This window comes from Rhizoctonia solani, chromosome 5 (assembly GCF_016906535.1).
Source record: "Rhizoctonia solani chromosome 5, complete sequence".
Lineage (NCBI taxonomy): Eukaryota > Fungi > Basidiomycota > Agaricomycetes > Cantharellales > Ceratobasidiaceae > Rhizoctonia > Rhizoctonia solani.
In genome coordinates, this window is record NC_057374.1 from 1,450,887 (window position 1) to 1,468,052 (window position 17,166).

Sequence of the window (17,166 nt, forward strand, 5' to 3'; positions counted from 1 at the left end):
CCTTGATAATCGTGACACTAACGTGGGGCACGCTTGTTCATGCAGAACTCTGGAATCCGATGGATAAAACGTCGGGCTTGCGGATACGTTGTAGCATGGCTGAGTTGTTGTCTTACGCTTGCTGTATTGGGGTGGCTGCAAAATGTTTGCATAATAAATTGGCGGAGTTAAGCCTTTTCCAAATGTATGCAGTGTTTATTTATTTTGATTAACCACCATAATTGACTGGGGCAACCACACGCTCGCCGTGACATGATATAATTGAATGATTTAAGCCTGAGGCTAAAAGAATTATCGGGCCCCAAGAAGCCGGTTCGGGCCTGGTGGAACACGTAATGCTCTCCATCATAATCCAATATTCTCCTAAATTAGTATTATTATGTCCGAGTTGAACACACTAAGATCAGTGGTTCATTACCTATGTGTTCCTTGCACTTGAGACAATGCTATAGAGATTCGTACGGCGTACTTTATATATACAAGGCGTTCAATTCACTAAATTCATTGAAATTAGTACCTTTTGTGGCAAGGGCTACAAAATTAAGACAACGACGCCCCAACAAAAGACGGGGCGGCACACACTCCTCGTTCACTAACGATCCTATGCACGGACTTGGTAACCGGATCAACCCACGCGCATTCGCGGCTTTCAAGCGTAGTAAATCCTGAACATCGATTTTAACCATGTAAGCGCATCAACATCGAGAAATTCATTGTAAACGGGGTAGATGAGAGAGAGAAGACAGGCAAAGGGGCGACTGGGAAAAGAAAAGAACGTACCAGGCTGGACAGTCTCGAAGATTTTCTTCTTCGGGTTCAACTGACTCAACGGCTGGGCCCCCGCGAATCGTTCGCCCTCGAAGTATACCCTGTCTCCAGGCTTGGATCCTTCCGGCGGGTTGACGATTTCGATTCCGTGGTCTTTACCGTCTTTGTGTGTAGCCTATAGACAGATTCGCACAAGTGAGTTCTGGGATATATAGACAAGGCAAATATAATTGAATGAATCGTACACAGAGGACCATGGCGAAACTCTTCACGCCGCGCATGTTGGCTGGTTTCAAGTTGCACTGTTTTTTGGGGTCCGATTGAGGTTTAGTGATAAAAGGTAGCTATTTAGGCAGACTTACGACTGCGATGAGTAGACGATCCCTCATTTGTTCGATAGGGATGTAGTTTACCAGGCCAGAAACGACTGTGCGCGGACCTTCGGGCTCGCCAATATCGATTTGCTACTCATTTGCGAATGATGAGTGCTTGCTTCATGCACTTAGCTCGTCTCGGACATACCTCGACATATAACCCATCTGCATCCGGATGTTTCTCGACTATGAAGAAATGTGAAATTATGTATTACTCTAGTGTTAGGCCCAAACTCACCATGAACGATCTTTCCGACCCTTAAATCGATCATCGAAGGCACTGGATCACCAGAATCGGCAGCGGCAGCAGCAGCAGGTTTCTTATCTCCAGCAGCAGCCTTTTCCTTCTTGTCTCCGCCCTTCTTGCCCTCCTTTGGTGCCTTTTCCTTCTTGCCCCCCGGAGCAGCTGCTTCGGCAAACGATGCATCTCCAGGTGCGGTTGCTGCAGGAGGATCCACAGGCGCTGGCCCCTTTTCCTTCTTTTTATCCTCTTTGGGTTTCTTTTTGTCTTCACCAGTGGTGGTAGCGGCTGACTGTGCACCCTCGGCTTTTGGTTTCTTTTCTTTGGCCGGAGGAGCTTTGCGCTCGGGTTTAGGCGCCTCGTCGAGTTTGAAATCGATCAGCTGGGGTGCGACGGTTGATGCGCGAAGGGCGGGGAGGTTTTGGATGTGGTCGATGTAGCGTGTGAGAGAGGGGCGGGTGTAGTGGGTTTGATTAGGCAGAGAACTCTACATTAATACAATCATGAGTAGATGTTGTTGAGATTGCAAAGCGGGTGGGCTTACGAGTGTCGGGTGGAGGGTTGCATAGAGTGCGAGATCTGCTGGTGATACAGAGTTGGCGACGAGGTAGGTACGAGATCGGAGTTCGGTATCCAGAGTCTGGATTAATGTATTAGATGAAAGTGGATCCAATAATAATATATTGTGCTCACATTCAATCCATTCTCGCCTTCGAATTCACCATTCCCTACTCTCTCGATCCACTTGTTAATCTCCCCCTCACTCGAAGACGTGGTCCCCAAGGACGTCTTGTCGACGATTTCCTTGGCCTTGGGAGAGAGCTTTTCGAGAGCTGCGGTCGACATTGTTTTCACTCGGTGGACAAAATTGAGTCGGAGTGGTCGGGAGATATATGCGCGAAACATGCGGGAAAACCAAACCCAAAAATCATGACTCGAGATCACGCGGGCCCTGGCTGTGGCTATGTCGTCCATTTTTAATTTAGATCAGCAGCACAGCCACAGACATGTGCTATTGGGCGGTTCTTGTGGGTTGATCAGCTTCGCACCACACGCATCTCGACTGCGAGGAACCTTTGCCAAGCAACGGCTCCGTCTGGCTATATAAGCCTTTGTGCGTTACCCGAGTGGGCAAACACCACAGCCTCCACCCGCTATAAGTAGGTATGCCTACACCGTACATCCAGCTGCCCTCATCTGCCACCGACGAAAAGCCGCGTAGACAGCTCGTGACTCCTGCAAGAGCCGGTATTGTCCTTATCATCACTCTGCTCGCTGCTCTCTTCGTGTTCTCTCCTGCTTCCGACAAACCCATGTCTGGTCCCGGACGATCCATTGCCAACCCTGCGGGATGGTATTCCCGTGCGACACCTCATCCCGATGGTTCCAACTATGATGTAAAGAAGGAGAACGTTGTCCTCGGACTGTTGAGGAACTCGAGGGTTGAGCCTGAAGGTACGGTTTCAGCTTGGTTTGATATTTCGACAATCGCTGAATTTCCTTGTCATCACCAGGCTTCAGCGTGGCTCTCTTCAAACCAAACGTAGCAGTCGATGCTATGGGTCGTGTCTGGACCTTGAATGACGTGGACTTTGATGCCCTCACCAAGTTGGCCACTCTGACCAGGGAGCTCCCCGACACTGGTGCCTTCCGTAACCAATGGCGGTATGTCCTCGCCCGTGCACTCTCACCGGATCGTTCCTCATAATTCCATTTAGGGTAAAACACGACCGCACTGACTATCCAATCGACCAACTCTACGTCTCCACCTCTGCTGGTCTCCATACCATTGGCGTCTATGGCCACGATGGCGAAACTACAACCCTCAAGCCCCCCGTTGGCGACATCACCGAGCTTCCCACCACGTTGAACTCCCTGGTTACGCTCGCCAAAGAGGGCCGTGAAGGGTTCCAGAGAGGACAAGAGAATTCTGAAGTAACGAACAAGGTTAAAGCCTGCTTTGCAGATGAGTAGATACGACGGGATTGATCTTGTATATGGGGCTGAATTCGGCGATAATTGAATCAAATTTGTATATTAATGGAGATTGAGCATTGGCTACGTGGAACTACGTCGAATTTGTCTAATATGAGCGATTGACTTGTCGTGCCACATGCGACTTGGAGATTCGTTTCCTCCTGCTTCCACTTGCTATGAAATTCCCATCACTGGGTGCTTCGGGCGCTTGATCAACACATGTCGTAGCTTTGGAGTGCATGTTACGTGAGCTTGTTATCGGCCTCGGAGTGCACCACATATCATCTTGGTTGCTAATTTAAAAATAAGAAGCCCTCAGGCCGTTGGTCTCAGAGAACATTTGTTGGATTCGAAAGTATTTATCCGAGTAGCTGGAGGTGCTATTTCGGCTGTATGAACAATGATTATATGTACCATAGACAGGGAAAAGTGTTTCAAGCCGTATTATTAAACGGCATCCGAGACTTCAAATGACGCTAGTATTAATCATGCATCATAATATTGTTCCAGTAGTTGATTCATCTCAAGACTTTATGGTATGACTCTCACTCAAGAATCTTAGTAGCCGTAGCTGGCATCCGGGGGGACGATTATCGATACAGGACCAGTACGTGTGACCCCCTATTTGTCGTTATAAGCCAGTGGGCCCCGTGTAGTGGATTAATAATAATGAAAATACTCACATTCTCTCTCCATTCGAGATAGCTTTCTAGTTCTGTGCCACCAAAACGAATGCACACCTGATATTTAAGCTTCCAATACCTCACACCCAATGGGCTCTTTTTCGCCTTCAATGCACCTCGAAGGTTATTGAGGTTCCCACTAAGTGTACAGACATTCTTAAAACTGTTGAATGTTCTGCCTATAAAAACGTGTTTAGTACCCGCTTTAGATGTCGTAGCATGCCTGAGACTAACCAAACGAGTCCTTCATCCATTCGGGCCGATCATCTCCCGTGTACGCCATCAATTGCACTTGAACATTGTTCAACTGTGGAGAGGGGGTATCGTATATGCGACTGTAAATCTCACTACAGATAGCCTCGGAATCAACTGTTATGCCCTATTGTATGTATAGCATAGTTAATCGTCATACCTTATACATGAGATAATATTGCATGCCACCGACCTTGTGTACAATTTCAGACCAGCCACCCGAAACTCGATACTTCCCATCGAGGCTAACATATGCCTTTCTTCCTTGAGGATCGTGTAACAATGGATCATAATCTCTGGACGTTTTTTTGCCAAACGAATAACGTGGAGCGCGTGAAACCACACTGCTAGCTATACCCCAGATAGTTGCACCATCAGCTACAGCTTTGGACCTTACACAGATAATGAATTTAGTAATCTAGATAGACTATGAATGCAACTTGCTTACGAAGAATCGTTCCCCAAAGTGATCCTCGAACCATTTGGCTCATATCTCTTCCTGAATTCGTTTCGCACGTATTCGCTGTCACCAAAACCGCCAACCAGCAGAATATACTATGCGATGAAATTGAGCCGGCTTCCTGCTGACTAAACAGTCATGTCCTACCGGTACATCAAGACCATCCAGCTGTCGGTCAACGCTCTTTTTGATCTCATCCACGCATGTGTCGAAGAACTTTTGTATCGTTGATCTGGAACCAAGGTACCTATTAATACCGCTGACTTCTTGTAGACTATAAAGTATTTACCCGGGAACTGTCATGCGTCCACGACGAGTGCTAATAGTGGTGTTACTGAAACGAGAGTGAGCCAAGAGAATTGAGTGTTCAGTCTTTTCATCACGGAAGACTCGTTTGGCAAATGTCTCAAAGTCCTTCACACCTGTCTTGGTGTAGATTTCAATGTCCTCTGGGTCTAGTTCGGCCTTTGTCAAAACTGATTTTAGGTATCTTTCCATCTCGAAGTCTATGAATATAGCCCCAGCTTGTACGCCTGTAGTAGCGTTTTGATAAACAAACTCTCTATGAAAACAACACAACCACTCACATGCAGAAGCACGTTTTTCCTCTAGTTTGAGAGTAGGGGATATTGAGGCCACAGAGTACAATGTCGTATCAACGGTAGATCCCCCAGCGTCGCATACGGCAAAATTAGTCCCAGGCTGAAACCGCATAGCGTCTGTCAATGATGTTGAGTCTCAATAACCAAAACAACTACGTACTCGGAGTACACCTCCTAGATTTGTGTGATGAATGCAAAAGTGAACCGAGGCTTCAGCTTCGGTCACGAATCGAACTTTACTAGCCATCGCAAACCCCGCAGCGACTGCGGCCGATCGAAGAAACGTTTGTTCACGAATGCCCCATCCATTTGGATGAGCGATGACCACCTCCATTTCAGGGCCGTATTTCTCCCACATCTTTTTGCCATCAAGCATACGATCTTCAAAGTAGATTTTGGTATGCTTGAGGAGATACTCCAGAAAATCGGAATAGATCTGTTGTAGACCAACGCCAGGTGGCAAAGCTGTGCTCGTATCATGGATATATACCTAATGACCATACGTGAAAAGCTCACCATCTAATTTTAAGGCATATTTGGACTGCATATCCTCAGGATGAAGATGAAGCTTGAAGTGTTTGGCAAGGAACCACCCATGGTCCTCAGCTTGCTCCTCGGTAGTATGTAATTGAGCCTCTGCACCGAATGCTACTGCCTAGTAAAGTCGTAGTCAAGGAACGCCACGAGTATAAAGAGATACTTGGAATACCTTCTTTTCAGAGTTATACCATACAAGCGTTGGGATCTTGCCTTGCTGATTATGAGCATCTTGACCTGGCCACTTTGTAACTCGGTGAATGGTTTGACGGGCGCCTGTAGATATTGTCAACATTCCAGATGCATCTGATCAGTTTGCACTTTTCTACCATTCTCTAACAAAGCAAAGGCAACTCCACTTTGAGTCGTTCCGATGTCTATGCCTACCACGAGTTTTGTTTTACCTTCCCATGGTCCTCGTAAAGGTTTTGGAAGAGCGTCTATTGATGACATGCACAATTGTTGTCAGGATGATTCAATTGTATCCTAGAGCTGATATGGATGGAGCCAAAAGGTCGGCAGACAGATTAGAAACAAAATAATATGTGGTGGCAGCTGGCTTGCTGTTCTTTGAAGCAAGATTACTTAGGTGATCACTGCTAGTAGCCACCAGATCACGTGGCACAGGGCTTGATCTATTTCGCCGCATATAATAGTAGTATATTATGCACACGCGGCCCAGTGCCCTAAGTTGTTTAGGTTATTTTGTTGAGCTCATAGATCCGGAGCCAACTCGTATTTTGTCTTAAATTGAGAACAGCATGGTCTTTTCCTGCCCCTTCAAAAAAATCAGAGGACACACCAATCAAAGCCAATATGACATTCCTTGTCTAATTATCCTAAACTGGGTCTCATCCATGGCATGATTAGTCTTTTTAAATAAGTATGAGTGCCGTATTTCACACATGTCCTTACTCAGTACTTCTTTTTTACATGAGTTTGTATTGACCGGGATTGCCCCAACAAGTTTGGCTTAGATAAGCAGGCGGTAGGCAATGTATAACATAAAAGGGAGAAGCAAGACACAAAACATAGCAGAAAATCCTGTAGTTTCATCTCCTGCTCCCATTTGATGACGTCGAGCACGATCCGCCTTGGCGCGCGCAGCATCTTCGTGTTGCTTCTTCATACGGCGTTCGTGAGCTTCCATACGCTCGACCTTGCGTTTTTGAGCTTCAAGGTGCTCGCGCTCCTGACGAATCTGGTGTTGCTCTCGGGGGCTCATAGAAAACATAGTTCAGCGTGTCTGCCAGGGGATGACGAGTCATATGCCTGAGAATGTTATATGAAGATTGTACCCACGACTGATGTTCAGAAAGAGGATATGGTGGTTCGATGGCCCCTCACCATTATAAACAAAACGGTCAAAAACAAAACAAAATGACTAACAATTGCAAGCTCCCTGATTTCATCTAAGCGCTAGAGTGAACCACCGAAACTTCCCACTAGTAAACCCTCAAGCTCACCTGGCTCTCGACCACTTCGAAAAAAATTGTTACTTCCGGTTGAAATTGATCCAGGACCTAACGGAACTTGTACTATTATAAGTAAGAGAAAGCTCGACCAGGCCGAAGTGATGAGAATTTGCATAATGAGCAACCTGCGCAGCCTTTCTAAACTCGGGCTACCACACCGATTACATTTAGATCAAACTCTGAATGGTCTCTCAGCACTATACTGCTAATTATTGAGGGTGCGTAGTGTCCGTTATCTATAGTTGGACAACGTGGCGAACATTGACGATTCCAGGATGGATGCATTCTGACCCCTTTTTAGCTCCATAACGTACGCCCGCACGAGTTTTCTAACAGCCGTAGTCCATATTAACTATCAAAATAAATGTAATATCCTTACTTTGACGGTATTGTGGTCGAATCCTAGACTCCGGCCCTTTATATTGACACAAACAAATTCAATGGTCGAGTCCCATCTAAGAAATATTAACTAGGACCAAATTTATGAACGCGAATACTCTAAAGGCTAAGCTTATAAGAAGTCTGGGTCTATATGAGCGAGTATTACGGTTCGAGGTGTTGTGTCATCAATATTTATTACATGGGGGCGATTGCTCGGAACCTTACTGTCACATACATAAAAGTCCAAGCACCCGTTCCATCTTTGTGATCAAACTCACAAACCCTGCTAACTTCCTCAATCATATCATCCATCTCTTCATCTCCGATGTCTTTGAAGTAGGAGGTACAAAAGAGTGCCCGAACAAAATCCGCCAAGGTTCCTGGGAGAATGGTGACACGAGGGTTCAGCGATGTGTGTTCAACTCTGAATCCTTCCGACTCGAGTATCTAAATTTTTGGTTTATTAGATCGTTCAAGTAAGACGCAACTAGGATCAATTATAGGCAAAGCTCACTTTTGTATATTCTGAGGGCTGAGGAAGAAACCACGGGTCAACAGCCGCTTTCCCACGACGTGTAAGCACCTGTGATATGGCACATCGCAAACCTGGGGTAAAACAATGAATATTGTGTACACGGATTGACTTGACTGCGATTACCTAGTCCATTCATATGTCCACCTAATTCGCCTACGAACCGGCCTCCTGGTTTCAGAAGAGTCTTTGCGGTTCTCACCGCACCACGTGGATCTTGCTTGCACCAGTGAAGCGCGGCGTTGGTGAACACCGCTAGTACGAAGATAAACTTACTTTTGTTTGGTTTGAAGATATCATTGCAGTAAGTGCTTACCATCAAATGTTCCGGCTATATCATTGAATTCCTCAGGTATTACAAGGTTCTGAGCATCGGAGCGGAAGACGTGTCTGATACCGTTTTTCTTGGCTCTTTCAAGCTATGAGCACATATAATTGTTAACCTCGGGGTCATATTATAAACGCCATGCATATACCTACCATACTCTCACTAGCGTCAACCCCAAAAACATCCCCTTCCTTTCCAACAAGTTGTTTGAGACGTACTGTGAGCTCACCCGTACCACAACCGAGGTCCACAATCCGTTCACCAGGTTGAGCAGAAAGTAAATCAAATACCGGCTTGGTATACTCTTCAGAGTACACGAAGTTGACAGCCCTGTTGTAGGAGTCGGGTTTCCAATCGCGTTTGGCGATATGGTTGAGTTCAGGCATCCCCACCACGAGGTAGGGTATACGAGTTATTCAAACGAGGAAGTGTACAGAAGGGAAGAGGATACTGTGGTCGGCTACTGTAACTCTCGTAATCTTAATATAAGCCTGGCCGCTGATGCTATCTTGTGGCTGAAGCCTAATAACCGAAGCGAGGAAAATTAGCCCCTTTGTGTCCTCCAAGGATGAGCTCATGATCCAACGAGCCAGCCCAAATATGACCGTACTTTGCAAGTATAGCATGTCAAGGGTCAGAGGGGTTAATGCTGATTACGATGAATGTCCAGTCCAGATCACTCATATCATCTTCCTAAGGGTAATGCTTGACCTCGTTTATTATACAGGGCACTACGAAGTGTACTAGGTGAGAAACGTTGATTATGATCCCCGAGCCTTCGATGTGGCTCAAAGCTTCCCGAGATCCATATATCAGTCTATTCGAGATTCGAGCACGCCCGGTCCGATATTCCGAGGTGTAAAGCACAAAAAGTCTCTGGATGGACCCAATATTAACATACCTACATATTGTGCAAATAATTAGCCGAGTTTAGGCACGACGGTTGAACAGGAGTTAGTCATTCATCCCTCGACGGGAGTACTGTTATCTTGCAAACATGTGATCCGCCGGCAACCGCTCAGCCTATGTAGGGCCTTACGCCCACGTCCATACGCTCCATACGACCGCTCCATACGCCCCTACGGCCGCCCCACCCCCGTCCTTATGACACGCCGCTTATCACGCCCCTGTACCAGGTCTTTACGGCCTCCCCGTGCTTACTACCTCGCTTGTCGTGCCCGCCTTGCTTCTGTTTCCCTTCTCTCCCTTTCTCTCTGTTTTCTCTTAGCGTAGTTTGCCTCGGTCTTGTGAGCGGTTTGCCTTGTTTCGCATGTAGCTCCTTAAAATATGAATCAAAAAAATAAATAAATTGCAAACATGTGACACTGCCATCACAGTTGACGCGATAAGCCAGATTCGGAGAACCGTATTTGTCGGACAAGTGTTTCATGGCGCTGGGCGCCTTTACAAGAGTAGTCGGTGGTCACCCTACCCTAATACAGCAATGGCATGTATTCAAAACAGCGACAAGCAAAGCGAATAAGTAAGTACATATTGATTCATCAAGCCCAAGCATTTGTGAGATAATTATATCATCTATGTTCGAATAATAAGTCGTTGGCTATGCCAGCAACCATTGTAACACCTTCATAGACAGCCGCGCGATCGGATTCGCGTATATGCTGCATCCACCTACACACACTTGGATTTAGAATGCGTCCCATGTAGAGCACAGAGATAATTTTACCTCCCGACAAATTTGTCCGGGTGCCAGTAGCGCAGAAAAGCAAGCAGGCGGCCTCGGCGATCCTTCCAGGGATACAATAATTCGGATAGTACAATGTGCCTGACCGACTCTTTTGATATTCCATACGTCCCACAGATGGGGTACAGCGTCGGCCATGGGATGTCGGTAAAGGATAGTTGCTCATCACAGGCCACAGCCACTCGGTTCATCCGCCCCAGACCGGCTGTGTACCGACGAATGGCGTCACGTGTTGCAGTGGCGGACGTGGATGAGTCGTGCTGAAACTGTTGCTGGTTATGTGCGCCATAAGAGTAGTCATACTCGGCATAGTTCGACTGCGCGCTACTCGAGCGGGGATAACGAGCGTCCTTTTCTCGGCGCCTCCTAGTCTCATCTGCCACTCGCTCTTGATGACGTCGGGCACGGTCGGCTTTAGCACGTGCAGCGTCTTCGGCCTGTTTCCTCATACGACGTTCGTGGGCTTGTATGCGTTCTGCTTTGCGCTTTTGAGCTTCCAGGTGCTCACGTTCTTGGCGCATCCGGTGTTGCTCTTGTCGACTAAATGCAGGCATGTTTCAGGGCCTCTGATCGAGAACAGCTGGTCAAGCACTAGAGAACGTTTTATGAGAACTATGAGTATGAACCAGGCCTCCCGAGCACCTTCGTGGTCGAGGTCAAGAAGAGGAGTAGGAGCGATTCAGTGGTAGCTCTGCCATTATTATAGACGGGGTTGGGTTGTCCAAATAGTTGACTACAGCTGTCAACAAGGCCCCCGAAGTCCATGAAGTAAAGAAAAACCTGTGTTGTGTATCTCCTTACCTGAGGACAAGCTGCGAGCTCGCAAGGACTGACCTCAACCATCCCAGTTATGTGAAATGGTATCATAAGTCATGTCGCGTCTTCAAGCCTTGATAACATGTCTGTGGGTAGATCTGGGGTCTTACCTTTAGTTATGTTGAAGCCTAATTAAGTCTGGAGACTTGTGAAATATACACGTGACCCCGACCGTAAATGGACTTAACTTTGCTCGCTGACTGTGGCCTCCATATTCATAAATCGACTGGTCATTGCTGGCTGAAAAATGTTAAGAAATTCAGTTCAGTCTCCTCTTCTCGTACGGGCAATTCTTAAATACGACCCCGGTTGTCTGTAGGAAACATTGGGCAGTCAGGTCAAATAGGCAATTGACTTAAATTAGCTCCCAGATCATGTAGTTAGACAGATCACTGACTCTTTAAACCACTCCCTACAAGCTCCACCGATAATTGACCCACATAGGTTTTAGTAATGAGCACGATATCACCTTGCGAACAAAATACGAATAGTATTGCATGAAACCCGAGGCTATGAGGTCCGCATTACAGGTAAACTGTATTGGTCAGTTACCGTAGATCCCGCATACCCACACAATAAAACGAGAAAAACAAGGATCTATCCGAGATTGGCGGCAAAGTCTCCCATTTGGGGATGCTATTAATCCATAGTTCAGATATAACAACAATAGGACGCATACGATACAAAAAGTTACTCAACGTAACCGCAAGTCGAAAGCAAGGTAAGACAGCGTACAAACTTTGAACGTTGTGGTATTGATGCGAGTGATCCAATGATAAATATGTTCGGGTCGTGAATCAGACTAGTCGTAAATTGCGTTCCGCCATCAATTCATTGGCAATACGTGCAACGGCCATCACGCCCTCGGTTACATCTGGTTGGTCGGCCGGGACAACATAGCACATCCACCTAAGAGCCGTAAGATATAAATATAGCTGAGAGTAGTACGAAAAAAGAAACATACCGCCCCACAAACTTGTCGGGATGCCAGAGCAGCAGGAGTTCCCTCAATCTCGCCTTGGCGGTCTTGTCGTAGCTATGGGATGAGGACAAAACGAGAGAAGCAACCGCCTCCTTGGTAATATCGTCTGGCCCACGGGGCGCACGAACGGTCGGCCAAGGGATATTGGAAAAGAATAAAATGGCATCGCTGTTTTTCTTGCCGGGCACACCCATACTTTGAAGCTTGTTCCACTGAGCGGTGTATCGAGCCCAAGCCGCTGCATCACTGTTGGGATCCAAGGAGCGGCGCGGCTGGGATCGGCGGTGCGCTTCGGCCGCCCGCCTCTGTTGCTGCTCATAATCTTGTCGAGCCCGTTCTTGTTGTTCCTGTCTAGACCTTTCTTGCTGTTCCCTTCGTGCCCGCTCCTGTTGCTCGCGCCTAGCTTCTTCCTGCTTGATTCGCAGCTCCCTCTCACGACGAAGCCTAGCACGCTCCGCTTCCGCATGTTCGACCTCGGCACGAGCACGAGCTTGACGTTCAAGGAGCTCAGCCTGCTCGCGCGCTCGCCTCTCAGAGGCTTCACGATCAAGAGTAGAACTGGTAGGTGCGTGACTTGCGTCGTCTGTAACGTAATCGGAGTGATTGCTTAACCCCTAAGTAAGATAGAGTAAGCGAATCATAATTGGCTCTCGAACCAAGACGCTTACGTCCACTTCAAGGTCGTCGTCCGACTCGTCCCCTTGCTCGACCTCGATGTTTTCACCAATGGGGGACATGGGGATATTTCTGTCCAAGTCGTCATCGGAGATAGAGTCGGCAGATGCCAAGCTATCTCGATCATCCGAGTCCGAGCCCACTGGAGTATCACCATCCAGGGCCTCCATGAATTCGTCATCGAGGTCACTGATGTAGCAGATACCATCTTCCACAATGATCTCAGGCTGTTGTTTTGCAGCGCGCTCGGCCTCGGCTTGTTTCAGCTCTGCGGTTCGCTTCTTCAAGCGTTCCCGGACTCGCGCCTGTCTGTCAACGGGTCGTGTTGGCTGAGGCTGTTTCATTCGTACTCGCGCAAGCTCGGCCGCAAGTTCGGCATCTTGTTGCTGGGCCATGAGCTCGCGCCGTGTTGTATCCCATTGGGCCATCCTTTCCCCACGCCAAATTGCAGACTCTCGTCGAACGCTAACAATACGTTCCATCGCCGCAGCATAAATCGCTTCCTCTTTCGCCAGTTCAGCTTCCATCGCTTGCATATCTCTCTTCAACGCGGACTCGGCCTCTTGAAGCTTTTTCGCATATACGCCCGCAATTCCATCCTAGATAAACCGGAGCAGAAGCGTCAATTAGCACATAGTTTCAGTCTCCAAAAATCGGCAAAAACCTAAATCACGTACGTCCCTGTGAGCAGTCTTTCTACGTTTGCTACTACGATCCTTGCCTGGGCTCACATCGTCATCTCCTGTAGACTTGCGTCCATGTTTAGGTCGGCCGAACGATTTCGAGGACATGGCGTCCCACCGATACTATTTCCGGGTCGGAGCGAGAGGATCAACGAGGCAAGCTGACAGAATTGAGGTAAGGCTAAAATCGCAATTGGCGTGGAGTCGGTATGGTCAGCGTCAAACATCCACTTAGGTTCGACTTAGCCCCTAAGTCACGTGGATAAGTAAATGACATGGTCGAGATAACTAATTTATAGAAACGCATGACTATGAGAGACATATTTGTCCGGAAACGGGTACCGTATACTCAATGGTTTTTCTTCACAAAATGAAACTTATTAGGCTCCCTATCTTTGAGGGAATTATTCTTTCAGTTTAAGGTTTGCACGCAAGTACCATTTCTTACTATTGTACACTTGCATCGCGCTCTATGACCAGGTGAACTTCCCAAATACAGTCTATTCAATATTAATAATAGAACCGGCTAAGCTACTAATTAGGAACAAATTACAGAAGAATAAGATTTTACACAGTCGATGGGGCGATAGCTCTGAACCTCAGAGTAACATGCATATTGTACCAAACACCGTCACTATCTTTCTGATCTACCTGGCAAATATCGCTGACTTCATGCATAATTTGATCCGCTTCTTCATCACTCATATCTTTCAGCAATCCTATTCGATAAACCGCGCGGAGGAAACCTATCAAGGACCCGGAAAGCGGAAGGACACGCGGATTCAGCGAGACATGTTCAACTACGAATCCTTCTGATTCGAGTATCTATATTGATCGTCAGCTTCATTATACCTGGAATACTCCACTTTCACAACCATAAACAACATACCTTTGCATATTGTGCTGGCTGCGGAAGGAACCACGGATTGGGAAGTTGTATTCCTCGTTGCTTTAGTACATGTGAGAAAGCGCTTCGTATCCCTGTTCCACATTACACAAGCTGGATGAGCGACCCATCAAATTTCATTCGATTTTCATACCTAGTCCCGTCATATATCCACAGAACTCCCCAACAAACCGTCCTCCAGGTTTAAGGAGAGATTTGGCGGCTCTCACCGGCCCTCGAGGATCTCGGCTGCACCAATGAAGCGCAGAATTGGTGAAAACAGCTGATGGGAGGGTTGAGTATTAAACCCGTCATATATCAGACCAAACAAGGGTATGCGTACCGTCAAAGGTTCCGGATAGGAGTTTAAGCCTATTAGGCAAGACGAAATCCTGCAGGTCACAGCAGGCCAAGTTCTTTACGCCGTTTGCTTTAGCTACTTCGAGCTTTTGGTGCGACGAAAGATTAGCATACAATGTGCGAGAAACGCAACGAGATGTAGATTTACCATTTCTTCGCTGTAATCCACTCCTAGAACTAATCCTTGCTCCCCAACCAGCTGTTGAAGCCGTAGAGTCAACTCTCCTGTCCCACAGCCCATATCCGCGACTCGTTCTCCAGGCTGAAGTGAGACTAATTCAAACAGCGGCCCAGTACTAACGTCTGAGTACACAAAGTCAACGTAGTTGTTGTAAAGCGTGGGAGACCAGGTGGGTGGGGGTGTGACGACAAGTCGGACCATAGCTGAGGAGTAAGCAAGTCGAAGAAAGTGATTTAGTCGAAGGTAAGCAAAGAGGCTTTTATATGAGAAACGATGGGTGTTTCTCCATTTGTCCTCTTATTCATGAAGCAGCAGCTGAAATGGAATTCGTCACATGTCCTTGCAGACAGCCAGCCGAACTTCTGTCATACTCAATTGCCGCATTCTTGTAGGAGGTATATCGGTTTCAGCTCGTAATTTAAACTTGAATAGGATTGACAAAGTGGGCTTCATGTACTTCATGTGAAGAGCAGTGGTAAGGGAAAAGAACTGTCTCATTTGCTGTTTTCACAAGTATGTAGGCTTAACTAGTAGCTCCGGGCGTATGCGTAGGCATTTGTTGCTCGCCGAAATCAGATACCAGACAAAACACCTTTTTGCACCTTGAGACGGAGGACTCCGATTCTCTTTTCATATATTTTACGCTATTTTTAGGCCGCTTTGGATCGGTTTCATGCTTCTGTTTCACTCACGCCTTCTAGGGAACCGAAAGAATCCAGGGGATCTCCAGTTGTCAGTTAGCAGTGCCCGTTCTACTCTAGAAGCATTTGACAGTGATAGGCTACCCAAAACAGTCGACGTGGTCATATGTGGTACTAGAGACCTCTTGACCATGGCAAGCGTATATGATTTATGGTGTATGGGCTCGCAAATATTTTCGGTCTTCGTAGGAATCGTGTGGCTCGAAGTAGGAATCACGTGAGACACGCGTGTACGTCTATTTCTTCATCGTATCCACCATAATTGTACTTGAGTCTTCGAATCAGGGACTTACGCGATCATTATCTCGAGCCAAAGCTAACCTTTTTAGCATTGTGTTGCGCAAAGACTAGACTAAGCTGATCACACGCAACTAACTTGCTTGGCTACTTCTTCGCTAGTGCAGACCACCAGATTGATACTTCTAACATTGCGCCACTATGACAGACTCGTTGCATCTCCCAACTCCCGAGTCTTTTCCTGCGTTTCCGTTTCAACCCTATGATATCCAACTTGAACTCATGAAAAGCCTGTATACCGCTCTTGAAGATCGCAAAATAGCAGTCCTTGAATCGCCAACGGGTACAGTCTGTCGATTCCGAATTGTTTCAATGAATGTTCTTATCTTATCCTGGCTGTCAACTAGGGTAAATCGCTGAGTTTATTATGCGGCGCTATGACTTGGCTTCGGGACAACAAGCAAAGAGCGATCAGAGGAGAGCTTGAGGACCTAAAACTCAGCATTCAAAGCGACGACGGTAGGAGAATTCCAAACTCCGTAGATATCGGACCTATCCGTATTTCATTACTTGAGCAGAACCGGGGTGGGTTAGCCGCCAAATGTTAGACAAACATAAGAGAGAACTAGAACAGGCAGAGGCGGACCTAGAGGAAAGGCTGCAGGCTGCAAGACTCCGAGAAGAGAAAATACGGCAACAAGAGAGGGGACGTCTCAGGAAGCGAATGGTTAAGACTCATACATTTGGGCTTATCAAAATAATAACCTGGTCTATCAGTAGAAGGTAGCCGATGAAGAGCCTGACCATAGCGAGAACGACAATGCTTTCTTGCCGGATGGCGATGCGTCGACGAAGAGGATAACATTAGCCCGGCTGTCCGTGCGTTGATGAAAAAGTGGGTACAGTCTATCTGAATCAGACGAGCGCTTCTGATTCATGAAATTAGACTAGAAGCCTCGCGACGGAAGGACGATGACACTGAGCCAGAAGAGCCAACGTGTACCAAGGTGAATTTTTCATTTTAAGCAACTTTTACCTAGCTAAAGTATTGGCTAGATTTACTATGCATCACGGACGCATACACAACTTTCTCAATTTCTCGGGGAGCTGAGAAAAACCCATTATCAACCCAATGCCCGCACCGTCCCGCTAGGGTCCCGTAAAAACCTTTGCATAAATGACGATGTGAAGAAAGGCAAATATGGAGCGGACATCGACGAGGCGTGCCGCGCCTTAGCCTCTGGTACCTCTTAGTTCCTCTAAAATCCAAGACCTTGTCTTAGTAACTTCCCACAGAAAAGGATGGTAAAAGATGTACCTACCTGCCACC

General features: G+C 47.0%; 8 protein-coding genes across 8 annotated transcripts; 2 read left to right on the top strand and 6 right to left on the bottom strand.

Annotated features, from left to right (window-relative positions):
- Positions 1 to 540: 540 nt before the first annotated feature.
- RhiXN_09272 (tRNA-binding domain protein) lies at positions 541 to 2,229 on the bottom strand (the record flags this gene model as incomplete). The annotated part of the gene is made up of 8 exons (XM_043329088.1): positions 541 to 665; positions 781 to 943; positions 1,014 to 1,070; positions 1,131 to 1,232; positions 1,291 to 1,328; positions 1,381 to 1,870; positions 1,928 to 2,023; positions 2,077 to 2,229. 8 exons carry the CDS (start codon positions 2,227 to 2,229, stop codon positions 541 to 543), a joined length of 1,224 nt encoding a protein of 407 aa, XP_043180534.1.
- Positions 2,230 to 2,549: 320 nt separating this feature from the next.
- RhiXN_09273 (uncharacterized protein) lies at positions 2,550 to 3,357 on the top strand (the record flags this gene model as incomplete). The annotated part of the gene is made up of 3 exons (XM_043329089.1): positions 2,550 to 2,838; positions 2,898 to 3,048; positions 3,102 to 3,357. 3 exons carry the CDS (start codon positions 2,550 to 2,552, stop codon positions 3,355 to 3,357), a joined length of 696 nt encoding a protein of 231 aa, XP_043180535.1.
- A 561-nt stretch (positions 3,358 to 3,918) lies between these two features.
- On the bottom strand, positions 3,919 to 7,119 carry RhiXN_09274 (uncharacterized protein; the record flags this gene model as incomplete). The annotated part of the gene is made up of 12 exons (XM_043329090.1): positions 3,919 to 3,981; positions 4,044 to 4,222; positions 4,278 to 4,422; positions 4,489 to 4,687; positions 4,744 to 4,850; positions 4,903 to 4,987; positions 5,045 to 5,288; positions 5,343 to 5,457; positions 5,518 to 5,822; positions 5,874 to 6,012; positions 6,067 to 6,170; positions 6,981 to 7,119. The coding sequence occupies 12 exons, from the start codon at positions 7,117 to 7,119 to the stop codon at positions 3,919 to 3,921; spliced, it is 1,824 nt and encodes a 607-aa protein (XP_043180536.1).
- Positions 7,120 to 7,945: 826 nt separating this feature from the next.
- On the bottom strand, positions 7,946 to 8,996 carry RhiXN_09275 (methyltransferase domain protein; the record flags this gene model as incomplete). The annotated part of the gene is made up of 6 exons (XM_043329091.1): positions 7,946 to 7,974; positions 8,029 to 8,197; positions 8,265 to 8,356; positions 8,409 to 8,537; positions 8,599 to 8,701; positions 8,763 to 8,996. 6 exons carry the CDS (start codon positions 8,994 to 8,996, stop codon positions 7,946 to 7,948), a joined length of 756 nt encoding a protein of 251 aa, XP_043180537.1.
- A 1,297-nt stretch (positions 8,997 to 10,293) lies between these two features.
- RhiXN_09276 (uncharacterized protein) lies at positions 10,294 to 10,869 on the bottom strand (the record flags this gene model as incomplete). The annotated part of the gene is made up of 1 exon (XM_043329092.1): positions 10,294 to 10,869. One exon carries the CDS (start codon positions 10,867 to 10,869, stop codon positions 10,294 to 10,296), a length of 576 nt encoding a protein of 191 aa, XP_043180538.1.
- Positions 10,870 to 11,928: 1,059 nt separating this feature from the next.
- Positions 11,929 to 13,579, bottom strand: RhiXN_09277 (uncharacterized protein; the record flags this gene model as incomplete). Its single annotated transcript, XM_043329093.1, has 4 exons — positions 11,929 to 12,040; positions 12,096 to 12,727; positions 12,782 to 13,387; positions 13,466 to 13,579. The coding sequence occupies 4 exons, from the start codon at positions 13,577 to 13,579 to the stop codon at positions 11,929 to 11,931; spliced, it is 1,464 nt and encodes a 487-aa protein (XP_043180539.1).
- Positions 13,580 to 14,038: 459 nt separating this feature from the next.
- On the bottom strand, positions 14,039 to 15,099 carry RhiXN_09278 (methyltransferase domain protein; the record flags this gene model as incomplete). Its single annotated transcript, XM_043329094.1, has 5 exons — positions 14,039 to 14,296; positions 14,361 to 14,452; positions 14,512 to 14,640; positions 14,701 to 14,803; positions 14,866 to 15,099. The coding sequence occupies 5 exons, from the start codon at positions 15,097 to 15,099 to the stop codon at positions 14,039 to 14,041; spliced, it is 816 nt and encodes a 271-aa protein (XP_043180540.1).
- Positions 15,100 to 16,037: 938 nt separating this feature from the next.
- Positions 16,038 to 17,090, top strand: RhiXN_09279 (DNA repair helicase RAD3; the record flags this gene model as incomplete). The annotated part of the gene is made up of 6 exons (XM_043329095.1): positions 16,038 to 16,184; positions 16,244 to 16,355; positions 16,415 to 16,563; positions 16,646 to 16,731; positions 16,783 to 16,843; positions 16,893 to 17,090. The coding sequence occupies 6 exons, from the start codon at positions 16,038 to 16,040 to the stop codon at positions 17,088 to 17,090; spliced, it is 753 nt and encodes a 250-aa protein (XP_043180541.1).
- Positions 17,091 to 17,166: the final 76 nt, after the last annotated feature.